The 24943-nt window shown below is 35.3% G+C and overlaps 1 protein-coding gene across 1 annotated transcript in view; it reads right to left on the reverse strand.

The window, feature by feature from the left end:
- Positions 1-549: 549 nt before the first annotated feature.
- The window catches only part of LOC136801960 (E3 ubiquitin-protein ligase listerin-like), a 31419-nt gene continuing 7025 nt past the window's right edge, over positions 550-24943 (reverse strand). Inside the window, exons 9-29 of the mRNA XM_067058658.1 lie at positions 24670-24858; positions 23255-23905; positions 22344-22388; positions 21954-22101; positions 20691-20821; positions 20001-20058; positions 19534-19672; positions 19008-19110; positions 16433-16579; positions 15870-15949; positions 15166-15419; positions 14464-14780; positions 13892-14003; positions 13016-13168; positions 12498-12651; positions 12149-12214; positions 11391-11707; positions 5166-5892; positions 4074-4680; positions 1680-1847; positions 550-699 (exon numbers count right to left, since the gene is read on the reverse strand). Of these exons, the coding sequence (XP_066914759.1) occupies positions 5753-5892; positions 11391-11707; positions 12149-12214; positions 12498-12651; positions 13016-13168; positions 13892-14003; positions 14464-14780; positions 15166-15419; positions 15870-15949; positions 16433-16579; positions 19008-19110; positions 19534-19672; positions 20001-20058; positions 20691-20821; positions 21954-22101; positions 22344-22388; positions 23255-23905; positions 24670-24858 (3204 nt within the window). The 3' untranslated portion in view covers positions 550-699; positions 1680-1847; positions 4074-4680; positions 5166-5752. The remainder of the gene's footprint in view (positions 700-1679; positions 1848-4073; positions 4681-5165; positions 5893-11390; positions 11708-12148; positions 12215-12497; positions 12652-13015; positions 13169-13891; positions 14004-14463; positions 14781-15165; positions 15420-15869; positions 15950-16432; positions 16580-19007; positions 19111-19533; positions 19673-20000; positions 20059-20690; positions 20822-21953; positions 22102-22343; positions 22389-23254; positions 23906-24669; positions 24859-24943) is intronic.

Here is a 24943-nt window from a genome sequence, read left to right on the forward strand (position 1 = left end):
TAGGACCCCCCGTTTATCAATCTCTAAAAATATTTTCAGCTGTCAAAGAGGAGAGAAGGCCCCTTTTTTTGCTCTAAATAGCCTGATTTTAGTCTATTTTTACCTTATTTTGGGGTTTCAGAAGTACAATTTCCAAACCCCCCGGCAATTAGGTCCCCCCGTTTATTAAAATCTAGAAAATTTTCCAACCCCCCCCCCCCCCGTTTATTTGGAACCTAAGAGTACTCTTATTACGATTTTATTAAAAGTCAGAGAGATTCAAATTATTTCAAATATATTTTTCCGAGATATACACAAAAGAAAACCAGCGTGGTAGATCAACGGATTAGAATAGAATATTCTAATCCGTTGGGTAGATACTACTCCACCCCTGGGACTAATAGGACTAATTTATAGGACCCTCGAGGTAGGTCATTAACTTTTTTTGCTACAATTTTAAGCAATCCAGTTTTTGAATCACTGCCTTGAAATCTTTTAACTTAAAACGAATATAGTGCTAATTCTATTCTGCAAAAATTGCCAAATATCGAAAAAGAATCGTTAGAACAATTATTTTGTATAAATCTATTATATTTATTTAACTTTTATCCTAAACAATCAAACCTACACTTATATTTATAAAATACAAAATATCTTGAACTAAAACGTATTTCTACACAACGGACATGTCGATTTCCCACTCGTGCTGAACCATTTGTACTAAAAAAGAAAAATATTATCTTTGTTTACATTTTGTCTTCCTTCGTTTGAGCTAATTTTCATATCTTCAAGAGAACGGCCTTAAAGCCTGGAGTTATCTATTGAGTACTAGATGATAATTTCGCAAAAGATAAAAATAAGGTTAATTATGTTGATTAAGAATGATATTTAACACCATTTTCCATTTCGACAACTACAAGTCGAAAAGTATTACTACATTTTTCCCAAATTAATCTGCAACGGAGACAAAAACGGCTGCAACTTCTGAGAGAATTTGAATAGCGCTCCGCAACGCATACGTCATAATTATTACTTTTCACTTTTTTGACATTTTTACGAGTTGCAATCCCACAATTCAATGCGGCTCAATTAAAGACACGTGCAAGTTCTTATATATCTTTTGTCAAATGATACAATTAACGTGTAAAAGAGATTAAAGCAAAGGTTGATGGGATAGGAACTCGTACAAACACATCGAGAGTAATGATTGTGTCAAAAATAAAATCTATTTTTAGATTCAGCGCGGTGCGCTATTAGAAAGCGGCTTAGTGCTTGTTGAAAAATATTTAAGAGTGGAATAAAACCAAATGAGAATGGAAAAATCAAGATGAAAAAAAAAAGAAAGAAGATGAAAAATGAAGAAGGAAAAGACAACTTTTTGAAAGACTGATCTGTAATAACCCCATTTTCAAAATATAAATTTTTTGATGAAAAACTAATACGAAAATGAAAATCATTGAAAAATTCTCCTGAAAATTTTTTTTACTTCTTTATTTCAATTTTTTTTTATTTTTCATACATTTTTATTTATATTTTGTTTTATAACATTCCACTCCTTATCATCTTTCCAATAAGCAAAAAACCGCTTTTTTTATTCAAATTCTATCAAAAGTTACAACTTATCTTGTCTCCACTGCAGTATTGAGATAATACTTAAGTACACCAAGGAACTTGAGTACACCGCGGGAAGTAAGACTTACCAAGCAAGCTGGATGGAACTTCTTTTTGCAAGTTTTACAACCGATGGTAGGAAGTGAATAATTGGTTCCGTGAATGATGGAGAAACAAATCATACATTCTTCAACTCCCTCAAACCTCTTGTCCACGTTACGTTTCCATAATGTCAAGCCGTCCAATATTGTACCGTTCTGAAGAAAAAAAAGCGATAATTCAAACCTCTATCATTTGAATCTTTTTGTAATTCGAACAACTAAGATACTGGTCCTCTCAGCTGAAAAGTGGTCTCAATTACTCTCTGTAATTCTAACCTTTCCCTAATTGGGCTTTTCCAGAAAAAAATTGAATATGGGTGTGGAGGATATAACAATTTTCAGTGATTTACCCCCCCGGACAAAGTGACTTTTGGCCCCCCCCCGGACAAACATCAGTTGACCCCCCGGACAAGACAAATTTTGATGATTTTTCGCTACCCCCCCCGGACAATATATTCTCCATCCCCCATGTACGGAAGTATTCTGGAAGAGCCTATTCGAAGAAGATTTTTGGCCACCTGAAAATCGAATTAAAGAGAGTCAACTATATTTTAAGTTTTTTTTTAAGTTAAGATCACACATTCATAATTGTTACTTTTCTGTACACACACCCACAGGTGGCTAATAAACGTTCGTGTCTTATCCTAGCACTGCAGGCCCATTCCCATCAATTCCTAAACTATGTCTTGTTTGATTTAAACAAATTTTTTAAAAGGCAAAAACCAAGAAGCAAGATGATAACAAACTACATGCTGAATGGACCTACCTGAAGATTGATGTAATAAGACAATTTAAAAATGACAACAATAGTATGAAAATCCAGAATAATACAAGAACAACTCGAGAAATTCAAGAAATCCGGCGATTCTCGGCTGTTCTGGCGATTTTTAGAAAGTTCCTGTACCAAAATCAGATGTTTTTGTTTGAAAAAAACAAAGACATAAATCGAAAAAATCCAATGAAAATCTGCAAAATTGGAAATTTCCGGCATTTTTGGCCGGAAAATTTTTTTTCTCAAAAATCGAACTCGGTCATGTTTTGAGCATTGCGAATACGCATCTTTCTGCAAAAAATCAAAAAAAATTAATGATAAAATCTCAAGAAAATGCCAAAAAACCGTTTTTTCCGGCATATTTCCGGCATTTTCGGCCGGAAAAAAATGTTTTTTGAAAATCGAGCTCAGTCACATTTTAGGTATTGTCATTTTGCATCAGTGTGCAAAATTTCATAAAAAAATATAAAGTACAGCTCGATAAATTCAAGAAATACTGTCTTTCCGGCGAAAATAGGCTGTTCCGGCGATTTTTAAATAGTTCCGGCTTCAAAAATCAATTTTATTGAAAATTGAAACATGCTTGATGGTGGGCATTGCTATTAATAATGTTCTTGAATGAAAAAACAACCAATTATAAGGAAAGAGTCCAATGAAAATCCAGAAAAACGGCGATTTCCGGCATATTTTGGGTATTTTAGGCCGGAAAAAAATTGTTCTCAAAAATCGGACTCGGCCATGTTTTGGGCATTGTTAATACGCATCTTTGAGCAAAAAATCAGAAAAAACTAATGATAAAATGTCGAGAAAATGTCGAGAAAATGCCAAAAAGCCAGTTTTTCCGGTCTAATTCGAGCCTATACTACATGTTTTTTTCTTTATAAGCATTGCGCTTATAAGCATAAGTAGGCTCATACATGGCAAAAATTTAAGCATATGCTAAACATTACCTTGAGCCTTCATACTCAGAATTTGTTTCTTTTTGACTGGAATTTTACAGATTCTCAAAATTTCTCTAAAATTTAGCTTAGCATCCCTCAAAGCATTTTTCAGCTTTGTAAATCTCTCGATCCAAGCATTTCCGAGCCAGCTTTTGGATTTTTGTATGCTTATAAAAAAAACATGTATTCAAATCTTTCTATAAATTGAACTTGAATATTGATCCATTCAGCTACAAAGTAATAAAACATACTCTCTGTAATTTGAATCTTCCTCTAATCCGAAGGTCTTGGTCTCTTAAAAATCGAATTAGCGAGAGCCAACTCATAGTTCGGACCCCCTCTGGGATAACACCTTCCAAAAAAATGAAGAAGGGGCATCAGAAATTTTCATGAAAAAATGGGGGGGGGATAGCAAAGCAGGGGGATAGTTTAAGAAGAGGGCTTACATATATGTTACGAAATGTGGTCTTCATGAAAGGAAGTTTTCTGTTATAGTAGTCTGAGTCAAAAAGAAGATTATTTCGCTTTCTCTCTCTAAAGATATTTCACATATATTTATTAGCTATTTTTGTCCAAAAAATCCTTGCGCAATAGGCATTTTTAAAGGTTGGGAGATGCCAAGAAGGAGGAGATCAGACCTCTTTCCGCACTATGCAACTGAAAACTTACTTGGAACGAGAGGAAAGTGGTCAATTGCAACATCCATTGTCTCCACAACGCATTCGATACTCCGATTCTCTTTCCACAGTCAACGACAACGGGCGTCAACGGATGATTCAAAGATAGCTTGACTACCAACTCCATTGAAATCTCTTCGATGCTGTACACCGCCACTATTTCACGCGCCCCAGGGCGTGTTTTGACCACCATGTTATCAAACGTTTTGATTATCCAGCGTCGAATTCGTTAACGTAAAGTGCGGCGATACGACGAGGATACGAAAAAACGTAGAAAAAAGAAAACTAGTGGGACCTTAACGTGAATATTGTTACGTGACAACAAAATAAAACGAGAAGAAACATTTTTTGACAGCCGAAAAACGTTTTGAAAAGTTGGGGTTCAATCGATCAATCGATCCCCCCAAGCATCCAATCAATTCAATCAATCAATCAAACGGCGGTGTCGGGAAAACAAATAAAACCGAATGACGCGCCTTGTATAAACAAGATGATAAATAAATAATCTGAATATAAATTAGGGGAAGCCTCGACAGCCCAAAACACTTAAACACGAGCAAAAATTTCACCAGAAATTACACAACGTTAAAATCAACAATCTTTTACATAAGGTCTACCAATTCAATACCAACAAAAACGAGTACAAAGCATGTCTTTGAAAAAATTTATTTATTAAGCTTGCAGTACCAAAGACAACAATTTTTTGAACTGACAAAGCGTACTATTTTAAAACGAATTACATAATTGTGGGAATCAATACAACCCAAATGTAAATCTTATACAAGAAAGGCTTTAATAAAAAGCCTGAATCAAATCTTTGACAAATAAAAGAATCTTCAAAACTTCGAGAACAAATTCAAAATTTTGACAAAATTCAGATCGTTATACATCAATTCAATTCAAGACATCGGAAATCAGTTGAGTACGTCATTGTAATAAATTACAAGCTGATTTAAATAATTTTACGACAAATTGAAATTCTTGACCACACTCTATTTCTTAAACATTTAATCACAAAAGTTTTTTCATTCAAATTCTTGAACAGACACAACGGTGAGACTTGATTCGTTGTTTTTTTTTTCACTCAATCGAAAGAGTTTAAAAGTCATTAAATACTATAGTTTTATTTACAGAGCTGCTTGTGAGAAAACAGCAGAATCGATTTGTAAAGAGTATTGCATGACTGCTACAACCCTGAATTCTGCAATATAATAATAGAAAGGTTTAAAACCGGACTTATGACTCTTGTTAGAAAATGTGAAAAAGTTGAAATTCAAAATGCGGCTTGAGCAAAATTTACTAAATTTTACTCAAATGTTCGAGATAAATATGAAAGTCACAGGCCACAGAACGTACGACAAAATTGTGGTTCAAACACTCTTTTCTTTCACAAACATTCTTGACATAGTTTTGATTTACCCGTGAGAGTTTGACGTCAATTCAGTTCCGGAGACGCTTCATTTTGTTGCACTCCTAGGCTTTTTTAGCGTTTTTTTTATGGAGAAAAATAAGATGAGAATATTTTGACAATCTGTCCTGTGAAAACATTCCAATCAATCAATCAATCAATCAAATCAAAAACTTATCACCTAAAAAGAGTTGTTTTTTTGGCAAGTTCAAGAGGTTTAAAATTATGTTTACAAGACATGGAAATGAGACTCAAAAACTTACTTACTTATCGATATGGATAGTTTCATTCCTGTTTATGTTATTTTTGAACCAATGACGTAATAACGCTGGAATACATTGCATTGCATTGATCAACAGCTTGATCCCAATCTTCTGGATTTCTTTGAAACTGGAGTCATATACTGAAAATAGAGACAAGTATGGTTTTCAGGCATCTAACCCGAGGAGTGGGGACATTCAATTTCTAAGCGACGGCATGTGCCGCCAAAAAAAAAGGTTTTCAAACCGCTACAGCCCTTGAGCAGTGAAAAGGTACCCTTACAGTGCATTTTACCGAACGTTTCTGACCCTTACAGTGTAGTTCGATTTCATATTTAATTTTGCTGAAGCCACCTGAAACGTTTCAGGTAAAAATGTTCGAATTCCATGGCTGGAAAAATACTATTTTCAGGTGGGAATTTATTTCTACCCTGGAATTTTTTTAGCTTGATTTTCTATAAAGACTGGAATTATAAAACGGGTGTGAAAATTGTTCTTTTCCAGCCTTTCAACACAAAAACTCTTGTCTGGAATTTCATAATTTTCCAGGCTGGAAAACAGCTAAATTCAGGTGTTGCCAATTATTTTCAAAAAAATTAGTGATTTGAAAAATCCACCCCTAATTTGATTACTTTAAAGGGTGGTAATTTTCCGGGTTGGAAAACAGCCAAATTCAGGTCTGATTTTTCTTGCCATTAATCTTCAAAAAGATTACACAGGAAAAAATCCCATGTCTTGAAATGGCCATTTTCGGGTTGGGATTTCTTTTAGCCCTGAGATTTTTTAACGATTACATATTTCGATTATACTTCGGGGATGATTTTGGCCGTTTTACAACCCTGGGAAAATTTTTATGCAAACTTTCCCACCCCGAAAATGGCCACTATCTAGACCCGAGCTTTCTTGGGGTGTAAAATGCATAGATCTATAAAAGCCCGAAGGGCTAGATAGAGTGCTTTTGCTGAAAAGTATGTCGAGGTGACATGACAAGTCACGTGACATTACAATAGAATTTCAGCACTTGACTAATCGAAGCTTCGTGGGTTTTTGAAAACAATAGCAACAAGATTTTTTCCCATATTCAATTTTTTTTGCCTGCGATGGCTTAAAGCCCGACATCTAGCCCTTCGGGCTTATAAATCTTTGTAAAATGGTCATTTTCGGGGTGGGATTTATTTTTCAAAAAATCAGAGGTTTGAACACCCACCCCGAAAATGGGCATTTCCCAGGAATTATATCGAGGCTGGAAAATTGTTTTCTCTGGTGTGAATTAAGCACTTTTCCTACCCTGGAAAAAGTCATTTTTCCAAGGCTGGAAGAGGCGTCACGCAATTTTGCAGGTGCGAAAGTGGTCAATTTCCAATCCTGGAATTCGATAGTTTTTTCATGTGAACTGAGTCAGATTTTCCTACAGAGATGCCCCACATTAGTGCATTAGTACATTAATGCTTAAAGTATGACTCAAGCCTTTGTTTTTCCTGCTATTAAGAAGAGTTAGTGAAATTCTTATGTTCGCTTAAAAATAGTAGACGAAACAATTTTAATGAAAGAATGACGTTGTTCAAATAGATTTCTTTCGCTAAAGTATCGTTCGCAACAAAACTTTGTTGTAAAATGTATCAAGTTATGACTGACCACAGGCACATTGCATTGAAAATCAACCACTGTTTCTTTTTTGTTAGCTTTGTTTTTTTCTTAAGAACAAAACAGTTTCAACACAGCCTAGTCCTTTTTGTGAGCTGTACCGAAAGTCAACCTGGTTATAACACAATGAAAAGTTTCTCCTAATTTTAATCAAGAATAGATTTGATTGGATGGCGTTGATTGTATTATGAACGAAAAATTTAGGATTCGATTTTCTCGACAGACCAAATGAGACCTCATCTTTTTAAACTTGAGTTCTTATAAAAAAGTAACAGGGGAGAGGGACATCCTCATGTGGAGACATTCAAACAGCAGAAAATAGAATAGAATCACGTACAAACTAATGCTAATCACTTGGTTTTCGAATCCAGAATCAAGCTACATAGCTGCTGCGCCATTATTGATTTGATAAAATGAATATGACGTCATCTTTCAAATCTTATTATTATACAGCTAATAGGCTTAATAAGTGACGCATTTGATTTCGAATTTTATACAGTTCATACCATACAAGGAGATGCAGTGAAGAAAGAAAGAAACTGAAGGTCCCGACAGGAAAATTCCCAGACAAAAATCTAATAGCCTTTCGCGAATAAAAGTTTTTGAAATTTCCCCAAGGACAGGAGATTTCATTTAATACCAACGAAAAAGGTAGTCCCTAGGCGGAGACACCGGAAGCTAAGACTAAAGACCTTTTCGTCTAAAATATGTTTCTCTCATAAAGGAACAAGTTGGTAGGAGTTTAGTCAGGCTCTTATCTCGCAAAAGGCGAATTCTGAGCGATACGCTTTCAAAAGCAGGATATTTTCAACACTTCGCCTGTACTCCACAGAACAATAAATTCGTCTCATGAAAAGCTTGAATTATTCCTCAGACGTCAAAAATTAGAAATGTACGTCACGGTCAGTAAATTATCGAAGTAAATTTATCGCATTTTTTTGTTGCCCTGGAAACCAATTTACAATACAACGAGGCAGTGCCTATCTAATCTGGGTTGATAAATGAATGTTTTCATGAAGCGCTTTAGGAGGTAATCTTTAAAGCCTTTAAATAGGTCTTTATCTTTCAGTTTAATTAGTGTGTTGCACATCAAAATAGGATCAGCTTAAAATCAAATCAATAAGATTGTTGATGACATCATCATAGAACTTTGTGAAATAAATGATGGAGAGTTCAATTGGGCTTTGTTTTCAATCAATCAGACAAATAATTACTGTGAAGGTTGCCAAAGTACAAAGGATCGAGATAAAAAACGTCCAAATAACATTGATCTAACATCCATAACAGCACAGGAGGGTTAGTGTTGGAACAACTTGTTTGCCAACTGGCTATGATAAGCCCTTTGTATTGAAAGTAACCTTGACTCGTAACTCTATCAGACAAGGCCGTTGACAAATTTTCCAAAGTTTTTTGAAAATATTTCCAAATAATCAGAAGCTTGAGAACTAAAACTACTTCAGTTATCGGGACCAGCTGGAATTTTTACAAGTTCTTTGATGACTCTGTTGGTCGTTAAATGTTGACACAAACAATTTTATTACTTTTTCTAAAGAACGCATCATCCCTATTGTTTAAAAATAACCAATCAGTTAAGCATCTTGTAAAAACTCCAGCTCATCCCCAGTTATCATGACTGAACCTTTAGTCGGAGTACATAGCAGACATAGCTGAATCGCGCAATTATTAATTAAGCAACCAGGTTACACAATTTGAATATTATCTATTAATATTTCCCAACGCAACTTTGATCATCAATTATACGATAGATTGCTGGATAGACTAAGTTTAGAAATAACCTTATCAGTCAGTTAAGCTAAATGTAAATATTGCCAAAGGATAAAATACTCGAGAAAAAATAACCTACATTTCAAGCTGAGTCATGGCATTATGCGGATACAATTAGTCCAGGAAATAAAGGCCACCTTTGAAACTATAACTGAAATGTTATCGTTAAAGCAATAAAGTTAGTGGTTAGACGTAGCTAAAACTGATACATCAAAAATTCAATGATTCGCTTAATGCCATTCTTGAGGTCTGAGTTTATGACTCGCATAAACGAAACATTAAATGTCCATCTATTTAATGGGTGTGGTCTTTTGATTTGCCAGTTATGGTTTCAAAACAAAGACCTTTCATTACTCATTATTTTTTTTGCTTAGCTAGCAAAGTTCTAAATTTTTGAATTAGGGTTTGTAGATGAGTCTGCGTCCAAGGAAAACATTCAAATGTATACTACCGCAAGTAAGTAAGCGATCGAAGTTGAGAGCGATCCTTTCCCTTGCTGTGTTCTCGAGGGTAAAGGAGGTTGTAACGTCTCTTGCTGGATTTCTCCACCTCGATCCGTCTTAATATTTGCTTAACACAAGCAGAGAGGCATCAAGCACCATTTTGGGAATCTTTGGTGTGGCCCGACTTGGGGTTGAACCTACAACCTTACGTATTGTCTGTACAGGGGGGGTCATGCAGTTATTATATAAACACTATGACAATTACTACCGTGGTGGTATATAAACCAAAATTTGGGAAAACAGTTACTCCACCAGTGGACTAACTGCAACATAGGTGGTGCCTAAGCCCAAAATTGTCGATTTTGGTAGGATATGGAGTACTAATTGAGCACATTTTTCAATTTTTCACTTTAAATTTTAGGTTTTTAAAAATTCCGGAACCAAAAAAATTCAAAACATTTTTTTCAAAAGTCAAAAAAAAATCACAAAATTTTTTCTTCAATCAAGGCATGAAAGATATTTTAACAAACTTGGAAAATGATTGAGATATTTAACTCTTGAACGGTCGTTAATAAGACGTACCCAGTAAAATGGTATCAAAAATGAGGAATTCAGTGAAAAAATTGCCAAATTTGGCATTTTTGGGGGTGGTATATACCAATTTTGAGGGTAAAATCAGTTAGTACACTATGGAATAACTGCAAGGGTGGTGGTGTCTGTAGAAAATGTCCAAAATTGCAGTTACTCCACATAGTGTCAAGGAGTAACTGCAAGACCCCCCCCCCTGGTCTGTACACAGTATCTACAGCTAATTTCAAAACTCATTGCCGTACTGTACTACGAAGCGATAAACGTGAGATACATTCTGGTACAGAGTACTTTACGTACACTGTAGCCGGATGTTCTAACTAGATGCTAAGATCGCCGTATTATTATTATTTATAGGAGAAGCCAAAATTCATTAAAGCTTCATTAGATTTCACATATCCTTATCATAACTGTACCTAATTACTTTTTTTTCCATACATAATGGCGACTGGCTGGCCACATCTTTCTATATATTGATCCCATGGGAAAACCACAAACGAGACGAAGGAGACTTTCTTCTTGGTGGCGCCCAACATACATGTCTATATGTCTATATGATTAATCACAAAACTTGACATTGAGATAAATATCGAGCCATGTTCAATTTAATTTAGGTGACCTGAAGTAGACGAGAGTTTTCTTGAGTCTTCTTTGTTTTTTGATTATTTTTGATGGAGCTGAAGTCACTTAAGTGATCGCATCATCCAGTCTATCAAAAACGCTCCACGTGGACTGCAGGCAAGGCGACTCATAGCAACATTTGTTTATTAGTTAAACCTTCTCTGTTTTATTTGTGACGATCGATTACATTTCCGAAATACAGTCAAGGTGGAAATTTCAAGCGAATAATTGAACCGATAACAAACGCACCATAAGGCTAAGTCGTGTCTTCCTTCACTACGATCGTAAAACCACTTATAATCTGAAAGCCTAGAACTGTTTATTGTGTATAGCCTTAAGCACTACAGAAGTCGAGACAATCAGATGAAAAATCGATCTCCTCGCGGACGAAATTCTCAACGAAAGAGTTATGTAACAATTAAGCCATTTTAAGGGCCGACAATTGTTGACAACGACGATAATCTGTTCATCCTTTATTACCTATGACCTTGTGTCGTCGATGACCCTGCATAAGTTATCGCATTTAAAGCATTTGGTGTTAACTATGAAAAAAAACTAACCTCGTGTATCGATAGCTTTATTCTCAGTTTGTTTGGGCATGATACAAAACAAACATGTTGCCAGGTCCGTCACGTGTCGACCACGATGCAAGAAATTCGCCAGTTTTGCTCGTTGATCCAAACTCGACGTCTGGAAGATCTGCAAGATAAGTTGCCATGATAAAAGGTAAGCGAGCAAAGAAGTTTTGCCACCACGTGACTCCGTATCTTCAATTTCATTGGCTGGTTCGATGATTGAAGCGCATTGATTGGTTAAAGAATTGACAGTTGTGTCTCGGTTAACTTCCATTATGGCCAATAGATTTTTGGGGAATGATCTAGAGAAGAAAAGAAAATGCTTTCACAACTTGGGTTCATTTGTCCCACAACCCCGTCATTCTTCGCTCACAAAGTCCTCGTTGCAGGCTCCGTGTCAGACGATTACTCTCGGGTACCTAATACACGGGGGGGGGGGGGGTTGGAATAAGCAGGTGTGTGTAAGAATTCTCAAAACTTAATAAGCGGTGGGAGGGAGCGGGTTGGGGGATTTTTGAAAGGGAGGTTAATACAGCAGAATTAGGGCAAAAGAGGGAACTTTCAAAAAAAATATTTGATTGGATTGGAATAAAAATGTCCAAGGTGGAAAAAATTTTGAACATTAGGTACCCGAGAGTAACTTGTACCTTTCTTCGGAATAGCTAATGCCAATCCTCCGTCCTCAAAACTCGCTAATTTCATGGAGGATGCAGTCTCATGATTCCATTAGAAAATTTCTTTACCTTTGTTCTTCATGATTTTCGTCTTGTTCAAGGTCAAAACACATCTCCTCTAATTTTGTTATGTTCCTACGACGAGAAAAAAGGATTTCTTAAATAAGCTAAGATTACTCGAATTGGTTAAAATAAATACCAACTTTTAACGCGATTTTATCCTCATTTATCGTTTTTGTTTACTGAAGAAACGCATTTTGAAATTTTCGTTTAATATAGATTATACATAGAGTCTGATGAAGTTGAACGGAGTCGTTACTGAGTCCGAATCTATTTCATTTCCAACTTTCCAGCTATTACATGACAAACAGACAAACAGACAAACTCAGTTGAGAACTCAGACAACAGCAAGTCTTACTTTGATAGAAGTTGAAATCCAGCCAATTTGTAACACCAGCTACCATTTTGGATCATACTCGTCAATTCTTCAGTAGATTCATTGTTCACCTCTTGTAAGAATTTACAACAAGCGCAAATAGCTTTCGTTAGTTCGTCTTCATGCTGAAGGCCACCTAGTAAAGAAAATAAAGGGTGACAATAGAGGTCTTTCATATTTTGGTAGTTATGTTTTAAGTTATAAGTTATGTAACTTAGCGAAGATCCGCCATTATGATTATATAACACTTGAACTACGCAAGAGAGAGCATATAGCTTGTAGCGAAAGTATAACGGGATGAATGCCGCCACATACCACGATGTCTGGCATATGACCCGTCACCACCATTTATTATCGAATCGAAAAGGTTATTGATTGCTTACGCAATACGAATTCTTTCTTCTTAACTTATTGGCGAAATTTACGTTACTTTTACAAACTGAAAATAACCTGAATTTGGGATCTGATAAGCAAGGGAGAACGAATAGTGCCCCGCTTACCTGACTCCAAGCTCTTCTTAAAGATGACCAATACTGAAGCATTGACAGTAGGTCCGAAGAACTCATCCCATTCCGTTTTCAATTGGTTGTTGTCGCCAAGAGATGAAAAAGTGACGTCACAAAGACCGACTGACGGTGAGGAATCGATGGTATCTAAGAGAAAGATGCAGAGATGACGTCCAATAAACTCTCACTTACTCGAACTTCTATTATTCGAATCTTCTATAATCCGAACTCATTTCCAGTCCCCGTGAAGAAGAGATTCAATGAAAATACTTTCTCTAATTCGAATCTTTCTATAATTCTAACAAATAAGATTCCCCGTTCAACGTCGAATTAGCGAGAGTTAAGTGCATATAAAATTCAGGTATTGGTTTTACATCCTTTTGCTATGGGTAGGGTAGCAAAATACTCCTTCCCCAAAAGGAGCCCAGAAAATATTGTTTTAATGGTCCAATGTGCACACTTAATGAGTAGCAAGGCTGTAGCAATGATGCCACTTACAATCTAGTATGAAATTTTTTTCAAAGCACATATAATTTTTTAACGATGGGTATTATAATACACATACTCTTAGGTTCCAAATAAAAGGGGGGGTTCGAAAATGTTCGAAATTTTAATAAACGGGGGGGGGGGGGGGGGCTAATTGCCGGGGGGAGGGTTGGTACTTCTGAAAACCCAAAAATAAGGTAAATATAGGCTAAAATCAGGCTGAAAATATTCTTAAAAATTAATAAACGGGGAGGTCCTATAATAAGGTCCGGGGGGGGGGGGTTGGAAAATTTTAGCGGGGGGAGGGGCGTTTATTTGGAACCTAAGAGTACTTGAATTTAGAAGCAATGAAATATATTTTTCATATAGCATGATTGCACTTACCATCTGATATGGGTGAGAAAAGAGAAGCCACCATATAAAAGAGTTCAAGAGATTTTGTAGCGAATAACGAACGTTTTTTCACCAATGTAAAGTCCTCTTCATCTTCACAATTCTATAGTGGGAAAAAGATAAATGAAACTTTGAATTTAAAACGTCTCTAGGGTCAAAATTATTTGGCAATAATTTATTTTTGCTAAAGTTCGTACATCAAAATTCATTTATATTTTCTGATAGGAAAACCAATCAATTATATCCACACCGTACCTAAAGGAAAGAAATTTTAGTGGGAAATTTGGCGGATTAAGTATATTTTTGGCCAAAAACACTATTAAATAAGAAAAAACCTGTTTTAAGGCCTGAAACAGCACACATTTGGGGAAAGAATACAATAATTCAAATTTGGCGGGAACTTAATTTGGCGGATTTTTGCCAAATCTGCCAAATCCGTGAAATTTTCTTTCCGCTGAAATTTCTTTCTTTTTCTTTTTGCGGAAAGAGACCATGAAAAAAATTAAACCGAAATTACAGAGAACGCAAAATTAACCAAATGGAAAGTGGATTCAAAAGGATACCTTCAACCATGAGACAAGTGTGCATAGAATGAAATCCCAATGGTCTTGGCTGAATTGTACTGAACTCATTGTCATGGAAACGATAAACAAATCGACCACAGCAACCCGTAATGCTTCCGTATGGTCCGTCAATTCGTTCAGTTCCAAAGAGGAGAGATTTAGTCCTCCACTAGCTGATCTTAACAAGGTTAGAATCTCCAACACTTTGATGTGATGATCAGAAGAGGTTTCGTCTTCGTTGTCCACTTGTTGTTGGGAAATGAAATGATACCATCTTTTCAGAGCGCTTGTCAGGACTATCAGGTCACCAGTCACACCTGGAATTGACAAGTTTGTTTAAAAAAAGATACTTCAGATTTGAAACTTTTCCCAAATAATTATTAAGTAATCGCACTTGTTTCATTTTCAAAACAAAGTTAAAACGCATGCGTATATTTTACTGTTAGTCATTATTATACGCAAAACACTAAAAGGGATGACGTAGGGGTGGTACAGTCACTTTCGGTCGGGGTTGTGTATGGTGAAATTTGTCGTTATTTTTAAATGTTGTGAAGTAGTCACTTTCTCCAACATCATCGTCGGGGAAGAAAATAAAATAAAAAGTAAATGTAGTTTTTTAATCAGACCACAACGCTCTTTGTGTTTCAGTGACTAATTGTATATTGACATATCAAGAAAGAAACCCCCCAGTAAGCGTCATACCAGAAATATCTTTCTTTTCGACAGTGGCGTAAAAGCTATCCGTATACATTTCCACCATCGCCCGAACGCTCGACACATCATAATTGAATGAAACTATCAAGGCTAACACTTTGCGTGATCGCAGGCTAGTCGAAGATGTGTCTTCGGAGGCTAGTTGCATGGTCTGATCCAAGATGTCTTCAGTGAGTTTAGCATTATCTTGAAATTTGGTCAATACGTATGATAATTGGTCGTGGTAATCTGTTTCGATGCTTCTGAAAATTAAAACAAATCTTTAAGCTAAGAAATAACCAGAAATCTGTCATTCTTAAAGCTTGTGAACCCTGTCTGTATATAACCTATACTAGACGTCACCCGCGTTTTTTCTACGCAATTAATGTCTATTTCACTTTGCGACTTTTTCGAATGTTTTGAGACCGGGTTTTCGGGCTCTAAACATTCGACTTTTTGACGTCACTTTTAACTTCCAAAGCTCCTGCAGTAGCGAATTTGCGTCAAAACACTTGAAAGGCTTCTATTTTTCAAAAATCGTCAAAGTGGAACTCACTGAGAAACGAGGTGAAAAATCCCGGTTTTTAGTGAGGTACTCGCTAGTATGTATATTTAGCTCAGGATAAAAAGCTCGACAATAAAGACCTCTAAAAAGTCTGTGTCATCCGAGAGATTTTATTTCATTGTACAGTAATGTAACGCACGTATAATACCTTTGAATGAGCTTGTCGAAGAAATCTTTGTATAGAGCTTCATGAACCATCAGTTGATCCAACATGTCATCAATAGAACCCTTAAAATTGATAAAAGTTTCTTGAAAACAGAATATTGAAGATTCAGAGATCTACGCATTTAGACAAGTGTGGCGGGTGTGGCTTGAATTAGAATCAAGGTGAGTTTAACATTAATCGCGTAAAAATCAGCTTTTTCCGAGGGCCCACTTAGAGCAATAGTGAAAAACTCATCCCCAGTCTACAGAAACCAGTTATCTAGAAAACGTGGGTAAAGTATCCCCTAGAATACATTGTAGTAATTTTCTAGCAATCAAACTCACGAATATGAGGGAGAGCTCATTATGGGAAAGTTTTTTTTGAGAATCCGATTTTTCCAAATTAGAAAAATCGAAATTAGGAATACATGTTAGAAATGGTCCGAATATTTTCGGGGATTTCTTTCTCGGAAACTTTCCTCTCTAATTTTCCAAGAAATTATAACATTCTTAAAAAAACGAAGTGGACCTCATGAATATTAATAAACGTAAATAAAAAAGACATACCATTTCATTCATGTTACACAGCAACTGGACAACCTGGTCAAGGAGTGATGAGCTGATTTGTTTATCAAAATGCAGGTCTTCAATATTTTCCAGCAATTGAGATACGAGCAATGTACAGAAATTGTGTGTGCTTGGGTCATCCAGGTCCTTTATGTAAGAAAGATTTCGTTTCAAAATGAAAATGTGATCAATTTTTCGTTTTCTATGACCCGCACCCACATCACACAGATAAAAACTAAATTTGTATTTTACAGGAAAATATGCCTCATTAAGGCATATTTTCCTGAAAGAAATGTTCGGGTGTTGTAAAGCATTATGTAATCTTAAAAACAAAAGCTCTTTCAGGCACTTCAAAGGGGTTAGATAAGATCAAAAATCATCATGGAAAAATCTCTCAGATTCTCGGCTTTTAATCATGTTCTGAATTTTTGAAACACATCCATATATTTATTCTATATCAGGAAGTCCTTAAACTAAAAAGCAAGCAAGGGAACTGAAACTAATAGCAAGAATGGCCAGTATACTACAAAGAAAAATGAATCTTTAAATATGTATAATATCATAGTCGAACGTGCGCAACGCACTGGGCTCAACTTCAGTGGCTTCAAATTATTCATAGGCCCAATTGTAGACCCCCAGATATTCACCAAAGGAACAAGTGTGCAAAATTCATTAATTTTCAAGTCAAATGAAAAATGTCGGTTTCTTTAAAACAATCCTCTTCAAAAATCACTCAAATTCAATGTAGGATGTTATTATAACTCATTGAAATTGAATTCTTCAATTTTCAAGTCAAAGGTCAAAATTCAAAACATGTCATTCTCAAAAGGGAATTGGATAAGATCAAAAATCATCATGGAGAAATCTCTCAGATTCTCGGCTTTTAATCATATTCCTGAGAATGTTGACGCAAATTTCGAAGCACATCTCAAATTCAAGGGGACCCTTTCACGGGTATTTACATTTTACTAAACTCATCAAGTAGTAACTTATTTGATGCAAATTATCAGCAAACACTGTTTTACGAAAACATTTTCATAAACAGCAGAGGTATGAGAGGATTAAAAATAAGATCAAATTAAGAACAAAACCTAGCCTGGAATATGATAAAAAATAATGAGACTGTCTGAGCGGAGTATCAAGGCAGTGTCGGTTTCTTTAAAACAAGCCTCTTCAAAAATCACTCAAATTCACTGTAGGATGTTATTATAGCTCATTGAAATTGAATTCTTCAATTTTCAAGTCAAAGGTCAAAAATTCAAAACATGTCATTCTCATAGGGATTAGATAAGATCGAAAATCATCATCGAGACATCTCTCAGATTCTCGGCTTTTAATCATATTCCTGAGAATGTGCAACACATTTTGAAACTTTTGAATTACATCCATTCTCATGGAAAGGCTTTACTCTCTACAAACTCAAAAAATAATTTGAAAGATAACGAGACTCAAAAAGGCAAAATTATCTCTTGACTAAAATTACTTTACAGACACACTGAAGACTTGGGTTTGAAAAAAACTTCACTTTCTCAAAACTTTTTACCCAATAAGTCAAACAAGTGAATATGTCAAAGCCGAATAAGGATAGGCCCCGCTTAAAAAAGATGAAAGTAAAACACACGTAGAATAATAAAAAAACTTAAAACTTGTAAGGCTGTCTGAGCGGTGCATAAAGGCAGTGTTGGTTTCTTTAAAAAAAGCCTCTTCAAGGAAAATCACTCAAATTCAATGTAGGATGGTATCGCTCTTGAAAAAATTATTCTCCAATTTTCAAGTCAAAGGTCAAAAATTCAAAACACGTCATTCTCAAAGGGATTAGATAAGATCAAAAATCATCATCGAGACATCTCTCAGATTCTCGGCTTTTAATCATATTCCTGAGAATTTTGCCACACATTTTGAAATTTTTGAAACACATCCATACACATAGAAATACTTTACTTTCTACAAACTCAAAAAAGAATGTAAAAGATACTGAGACTCAAAAAGGCAAATGTGCCCCTGACTAAAATTATTTCAAAGACACGCTGAAGATTTTTGTTCTCAAAACTTTTTCCCCGATAAGGCAAACAACCGAATAAGGATAGACCCGTTTAAAAGAAAAGATGAAAGTAAAACACACGTAGAATAATAAAGAAACTTGAAACTTGTAAGGCTGTCTGAGCGGTGTATCAAGGCAGTGTTGGTTTCTTTAAAAAAAGCCTCTTCAAAAATCACTCAAAATTTTCACTGTAGGATGGTATCGCTCTTGAAAAAATCATTCTTTAATTTTCAAGTCAAAGGTCAAAAATTCAAAACACGTCATTCTCAAAGGGATTAGATAAGATCAAAAATCATCATGAAGAAATCTCTCAGATTCTCGGCTTTTAATCATATTCCTGAGAATTTTGCCACACATTTTGAAATTTTTGAAACACATCCATATATTTTTTATCATGAAATCCTTAAAACTAAAAAGCAAGGGAACTGAAACTAATAGAAAAACGGCTAGTATATATACAACAGGATGAATCTTAAGATATGCATAAATATATGGTTATATCAAAGACCCAAATATAACCCTGTTTTTACAAACCTTTTCGTTGGTCAAAACAGCAACAGTGACTTCACCGCATAGTTTTGATGTATTTTCATCTTTCTGGAGTGTAAAAATCATCTCATATATTGATCTGGACAAACTGAAAAGACAGGAGCAAAGAAAAGGAGTTTGACAACCTCGGCAAAAATTTGATAGTATTGTAAGGACAAAATTAAAGGTATGATTTTTAAGTTCTCAAAATTTGTGATTCAGCGGTGCATGAGGAAGAAAAAGTTCTTTTGTTTAAAATTGCTGTGTAAGCAAAATGGTAGGAAAAACGTTAAGCAGTGTCCTTTAAGGCGTTGCAGACTCTTAGGTAAAAATACTAAAAAATGCACAGAGAAAATTGAATACGGTTCAAAAGTTGATAACAAATCCGACACTTTTAAGAAACAGATGGAAATTGACGAGTCATCTTGTTGAAACAATCACACGGGAAGTTCTTTTTCGATTACAGCTCGATTTTGAGGACTTTCTTTATAACAGATTTTCAGAAAAACGAAAATGAAAAAATAAAATTTACTCTTGCACATCGATTTCTTTAGTCCAACTATAAACTTGATCAACCAAATCTTTAACAAATTTCGACGAAACTTCATCTGAAGATCGTGCAATTTTTGTCATCCCATTCTTCAAGGGTTTTTTCGACGGTATTGCCAAATCTAAGGTATCAATCAAAATAGTCTGAACAGTGTTGTTGGATTGATGAATTCTAATTTCAAAATCTAATAGAAAGGGACCTAATTACGGGTGGGGGATGGCTGGAAATTTTACCACTGAATAACCAGGCTATTTAGAGCAAATAAAGGACTCTTCTTTCGATAGCAGAAAATATTTTCAAAAATTAATAAACGGGGAGCGTTTATTTAGGCATCTGAAATAAATAAAGTCGGGAAAAAGTTGAATCATAGAACACATGTAAACATGGAAAGGTGGGCGGTCAAGTTGGGCGTGTGAAAGCCACCCTTAATATTATAAAAATCACCTTACCAGTTGAAGAGGTTTTGAGAATGCTATATAGCATTTTGCGAAATGAATCGGTGACATCCTGGCAAAAAAAGAGAAGAATAAATGTAGTCAGTCAGACCTGTGAGGGGGTGGGGGTATTTCTGGACACTGAAACACTCTTTTAGATGAAAATTCGTGAATCAAATAAAAAACTTCTTTATAAATCAGTAATTGAGAAACAGTCACGACGAACTTACAATATAATAAAAAAGTGAAAAAACTAAGAGACTCGAGCCGAAGGCAAATAAAAAATGGTCTAATGGTTATAATGGTTTATTAGGTTATTACAAAAGATATACACCAGAAGAAACAAGTTGCAGAATAACCAAATTCAAATGATATAACGACGAAGTTAAATACCAGGTGAAGCTCTCTAAAAGTGAACGAAATATCGCTGAAAAAGAGTTTACCCTATCGAGATACACGTTTTTTTATAAGAACAAACTATATAAGAGCATAAGGCTTTGATGGCCAAAATATTACGAACAAGTTAAGAACATTTTAAGGCTTCGCGGACTGGAAAACAGCCAATTTCTTAGGAAATTGACAAAAATACATAAAAATAGGGAAAATAAGAACATGTTAAAACATCCCAAGGCTTCAAAATTTTGGATAACCTTAAAAAAAACGTGTATAACAATAAAAAAGTATTTCCAAGAATATTAAACTTACAATATGAGAAATTGCCAGTTCATTAAAACATTCAAACACATTGTGAAGAATCAAAGAAGAATCCGGTTGCCCAAAGACTTTGTCCATCAATGTTAATACTGAATCAGAAAACTTGACCAGTAATGGATTATCTAGTAGAAAATCAGATGGAATAATTTGCAATTGGTTGGCAATCACTAATGATTACTCAGGGGATTGATGGGCGATTTTTTTAAATTGTGATATTCCACACTTTGAAAAATCAGAGTGAGAAATTACATTACGACTTCAATACACGTTCTTTTATAAGAACAAACTATATAAGAACATATGGCTTCGATGGCCAAAATGTTAAGAACAAGTTAAGAACATTATTAGGCTTTTTCATCTGTTCTTCATAGGAAAATCGCCAAAATACTGACAAAATGATAAAATAAGAACAAATTAGAACATTTTTAGGCTTACAACTAAAGAACTTAAGAACACATCCACAAAAAAATTTGGATTTTTATATTTAAAAGACACATGTACACATACATTTTGGAAGTTTATCGTGCCTTGGATCACGAGAATTACGTTTGGCTATCTTTTGAGAGATTCTTTTCTCATCAGTGGGCTATTTATACAGTTTTGTATAAGATGCACTTCGAAAGCCATTATGCCTAGAAAATTCGAACACATCTAGAACAGCCGACCCTCAACCGAAATTTTCTGGTTATTACAAAATAAATCACTTAGAATCACAATGATAATGAACTATCCGCAAACGTAGGTTTCCATACCAGCAATAAAATGATATCATAAAATGTTCGAGTTAATATCAAAGTACAGCCAAATCGTTTGAAAGCGCGCCTTTTCGGGTAACTCATGCTAAGTAGCTTTTTAGTTTAGGATGTTTTCATTTCTTCAAGAAAATTTTTGATTTCTCAAGGAACGCGTGTTTAAGTGCGCGGTTAAGGAACGTGTTTGTCATCACAAAGAAAAAAGAATTCTTTCAGACCCTTCTGGTATCCTCAATACCGTGATAAAGACACAAACAGAATCAATAAACATCCCTTTTTGCTTCTATAATTATCTAATTCGACGTTTTAATGTTCAATATGGTTAATCATTTGATAGAACCTCGACTGTAAATAAGAGCGAAACCCATTATAATCATCACGCACGATGGTTGGGCGGGCGACAGGAATACATTACTACAGGTCTAATTTCTGACATGAGCACATTCCGAGATGGACAGAGCTCGTTGGACTGAATAGTGTAGTCTAGCCTAGTAATAATTACCTTTCAATTTCCTAATATTAAACCGACATATAACCCAACATGCATCTGTTTGAGCGAGTTTTTCATTGGTGCAAAGGATTTCCAACTCTTCTTGAACTGAGTGCGTAAGCCACCATGATTGGATATCGGTGTCTTTGTTATGCGTAAGCTGTTAAAAAAAAGGAAATTATCACATTTGAATTGGTAAGTTAGATTCGAGGAACAATTTTCACCAGATGGTTTTCAATCTTTGAAGGAAAGAAGCTAAAACGATGTTAATTCCATTTCGAATCAGAACAAAAGTTGTCAAATTCTTTATAATTCCAATGACAAAGGACACCAAATTATTTGTTATCATCTTAATCATAGCTACTGTCGATTTAATACTGGACATTAGACACTCTAGCATACCTCCAAAAAGAAATGTGATTTCATTGTTGCATCTGTGAAGAAATCCTGTAAAAAAATAATTTGAACGAATTAAGGGTCGGTAAATTAAACATCTATACACATTTGGCAATATTTTAACTCCCTTCCCCACTCTGTCTACACTTTTTCCACGCAGGCCCCATTGATTTCAAAGCCTCGAAGGGGCTAGATCCAAAGCTTCTGGATGGGAAATGAAGCCTCTTATTTCCCATCCTAAACACGTGACCCGTGTGGTTTTCAGACAAAATTTCTTAATACGGCCCCTTCGGAGCTTCAAACTCACCGCATGATCCTCTTCATAGTGCGGAAAGGGGTCTGATTCCCCCCTTCTTAAATGATCCCCCCTTCTTGGCATCCCCCCCAACCTTTAAAAATGCCTATCCCCCAAGGGTTTTGGGCAAAATTTTTTATGGTTAAAAGGGAAGGGAAACAGTAAAGAAAAATTAAGTCTGGCAAATATAATACCACTTTTTAGTGAAAATAAAGAACTTCCTTTCATGCAGACCGAATTTCATAACAGTGCTGGAAAATAATCTACAATATATGTAAAACCCCCTTCTTAAACGATCCCCCCTCCTTGCTACCCCCCCTTTTTGATGAAAATTTCTGATCCCCCCTTCTTCACTTTTTTGGAAGGTGTCATCCCCCCTTAAGAAAGGGGGGGGGTCCGAACTATGCTTCTTACCGTCCACGCGGTTGAACTCGTTTTTCATTGACAAGTCAATGTAAAGGAGCAGTTGTAAAAATCATAAAATAGTCTCTTCAAGAAAAAACCCGTTTTATATCAAGAGGTAGAAATTGAGCCCAATTTTGATGACAAGCTTAGTTTTTAAAATTGAAAGTTTGGCAATGTAGAAACATACGAAGGATTAAACAAAGGAAAGGAAACTTACTTTTAGGAGGAATGATAAATAATTCCATTTATCATCTTTGCTAAGTAGACAAGCAATCGCAACCAACGTCTTGACAAAAACAATATCAAAATCTTTTTCTATGAACGATTTGATCATTTTCTCAGCGAAGCACTGGACAACCGAAATCGTTTCTGCTTCTTTGAAGTCTCCGTTGCATCCAAACTCGTTCAGAGTGTAAACCAATAAAGACTTGCTTGATGCATGAATAACCATTTTGACAAAATATTTCCTGATATAATTTTCCTTATCCAAGATGGGTAGTATAGATTTTACAATGGTTTGTAGGAACTGAAATAAATTGCCGTTGAATTTATCTTCGAGCAGAACAACATTGTCTGATTTCTCGTCGCTGATTTCAATGCAGAAACAATTTAAAAGAACATTGAGGGTATTAAAAGAACTTGAATGTATATATCTGAATGTAAAAGTGTTTTGGTCTACAATTACATCAGTGACGATTGACCAGAGCTTTTGCTCGACACCTTTGAAATATTCTGAAGATTCTATTTGCGTGTTGGAAGACTGTGCAGCGAGGAAGAAGAGGAGGGTTTTCATTTCAGTAATGAATGCTGGATACCAGATCTTTGGTTCTTCATCTTTGGAAAACATCAAATGTATCAACGGTCTCAACTGAAAAAAATATATAGAAAAGCTACAATGTAAATACCATAGGGTGCCTTCGGGTGTGATCATAGACGATATAATTTCTTGTTAGTGCAGTTGTCTCTCATTCGATCTTCAAGGAACCAAGAGTTTTTTCTTCGAATTAGAGAAAGGTTCGAATTACAGAAAGTATTTTAAGGACTTTCAAGCTGAAGGGACCAATATCTTAGTTCGAATAACAGGGAGATTCGAATAAAAGAGGTTCGAATTAGAGAGAGAGAGAGAGAGTTGACTGTATTCAATTATATCATTATCCCTCTACTTTTTCATTAGTTAATCAATTCCTTATTACTTTAATCGTAGAAATTTTAGCGAGACTAATTTTAGCGTTTTAGCGAGTTTTCCCTATTTTCGCTAAAATAAATCTCGCTAAAACACGCCGAATCAACAGATCGCTAAAATTTATCCGCGCGAAATTTCTGGTTATATTGTCTTAATACATATTTATCAATACGAAGGGTTTTAGTGCAGAGAAATGCTAGCAAACGAACTCAGTCAATAATGTAATACGAGTATTCGCTAAAATTTATCCACGCGAAATTTTTTGAAATCGTGATTCGCTTAAATAAGATTTTCCTGACTCGCTAATATACGCTAAAATTAGTCTCGCTAAAATTTCTACGATCCAAAGATTATATTCCATTCCATCGAGAAGAGAAAGTCTTAATTTTTTAGAACCAATAGAGACAAATGAAGAAAAATCACCAATGAAATTTAGAAATTAAAACTACCTGTTCATTAAAAATATATTCAATGAGTTGTGTCTCATCAGCGCGTTTTACGATAAGGAAGCGAATGCACTCCATGAGTGATTTAATGATGATGTCAGCATCTTTTTGAGAGATGCCTTCTTTTGAATGTAGCCCCTCAGTGAAATTGGTAAAGAACTCATTGTAAAAGCCAAGGCCATCTCCAGATACCTACAAATAATTTGGGAGTATTTGAAGTGTCAATAGCGCAATTATAGATTGTACATATAGCTTATGGTTATCCAAAACAATTACA

Source organism: Clytia hemisphaerica, unplaced genomic scaffold (assembly GCF_902728285.1).
Source record: "Clytia hemisphaerica strain Z4C2 unplaced genomic scaffold, Clytia hemisphaerica genome assembly, whole genome shotgun sequence".
Lineage (NCBI taxonomy): Eukaryota > Metazoa > Cnidaria > Hydrozoa > Leptothecata > Clytiidae > Clytia > Clytia hemisphaerica.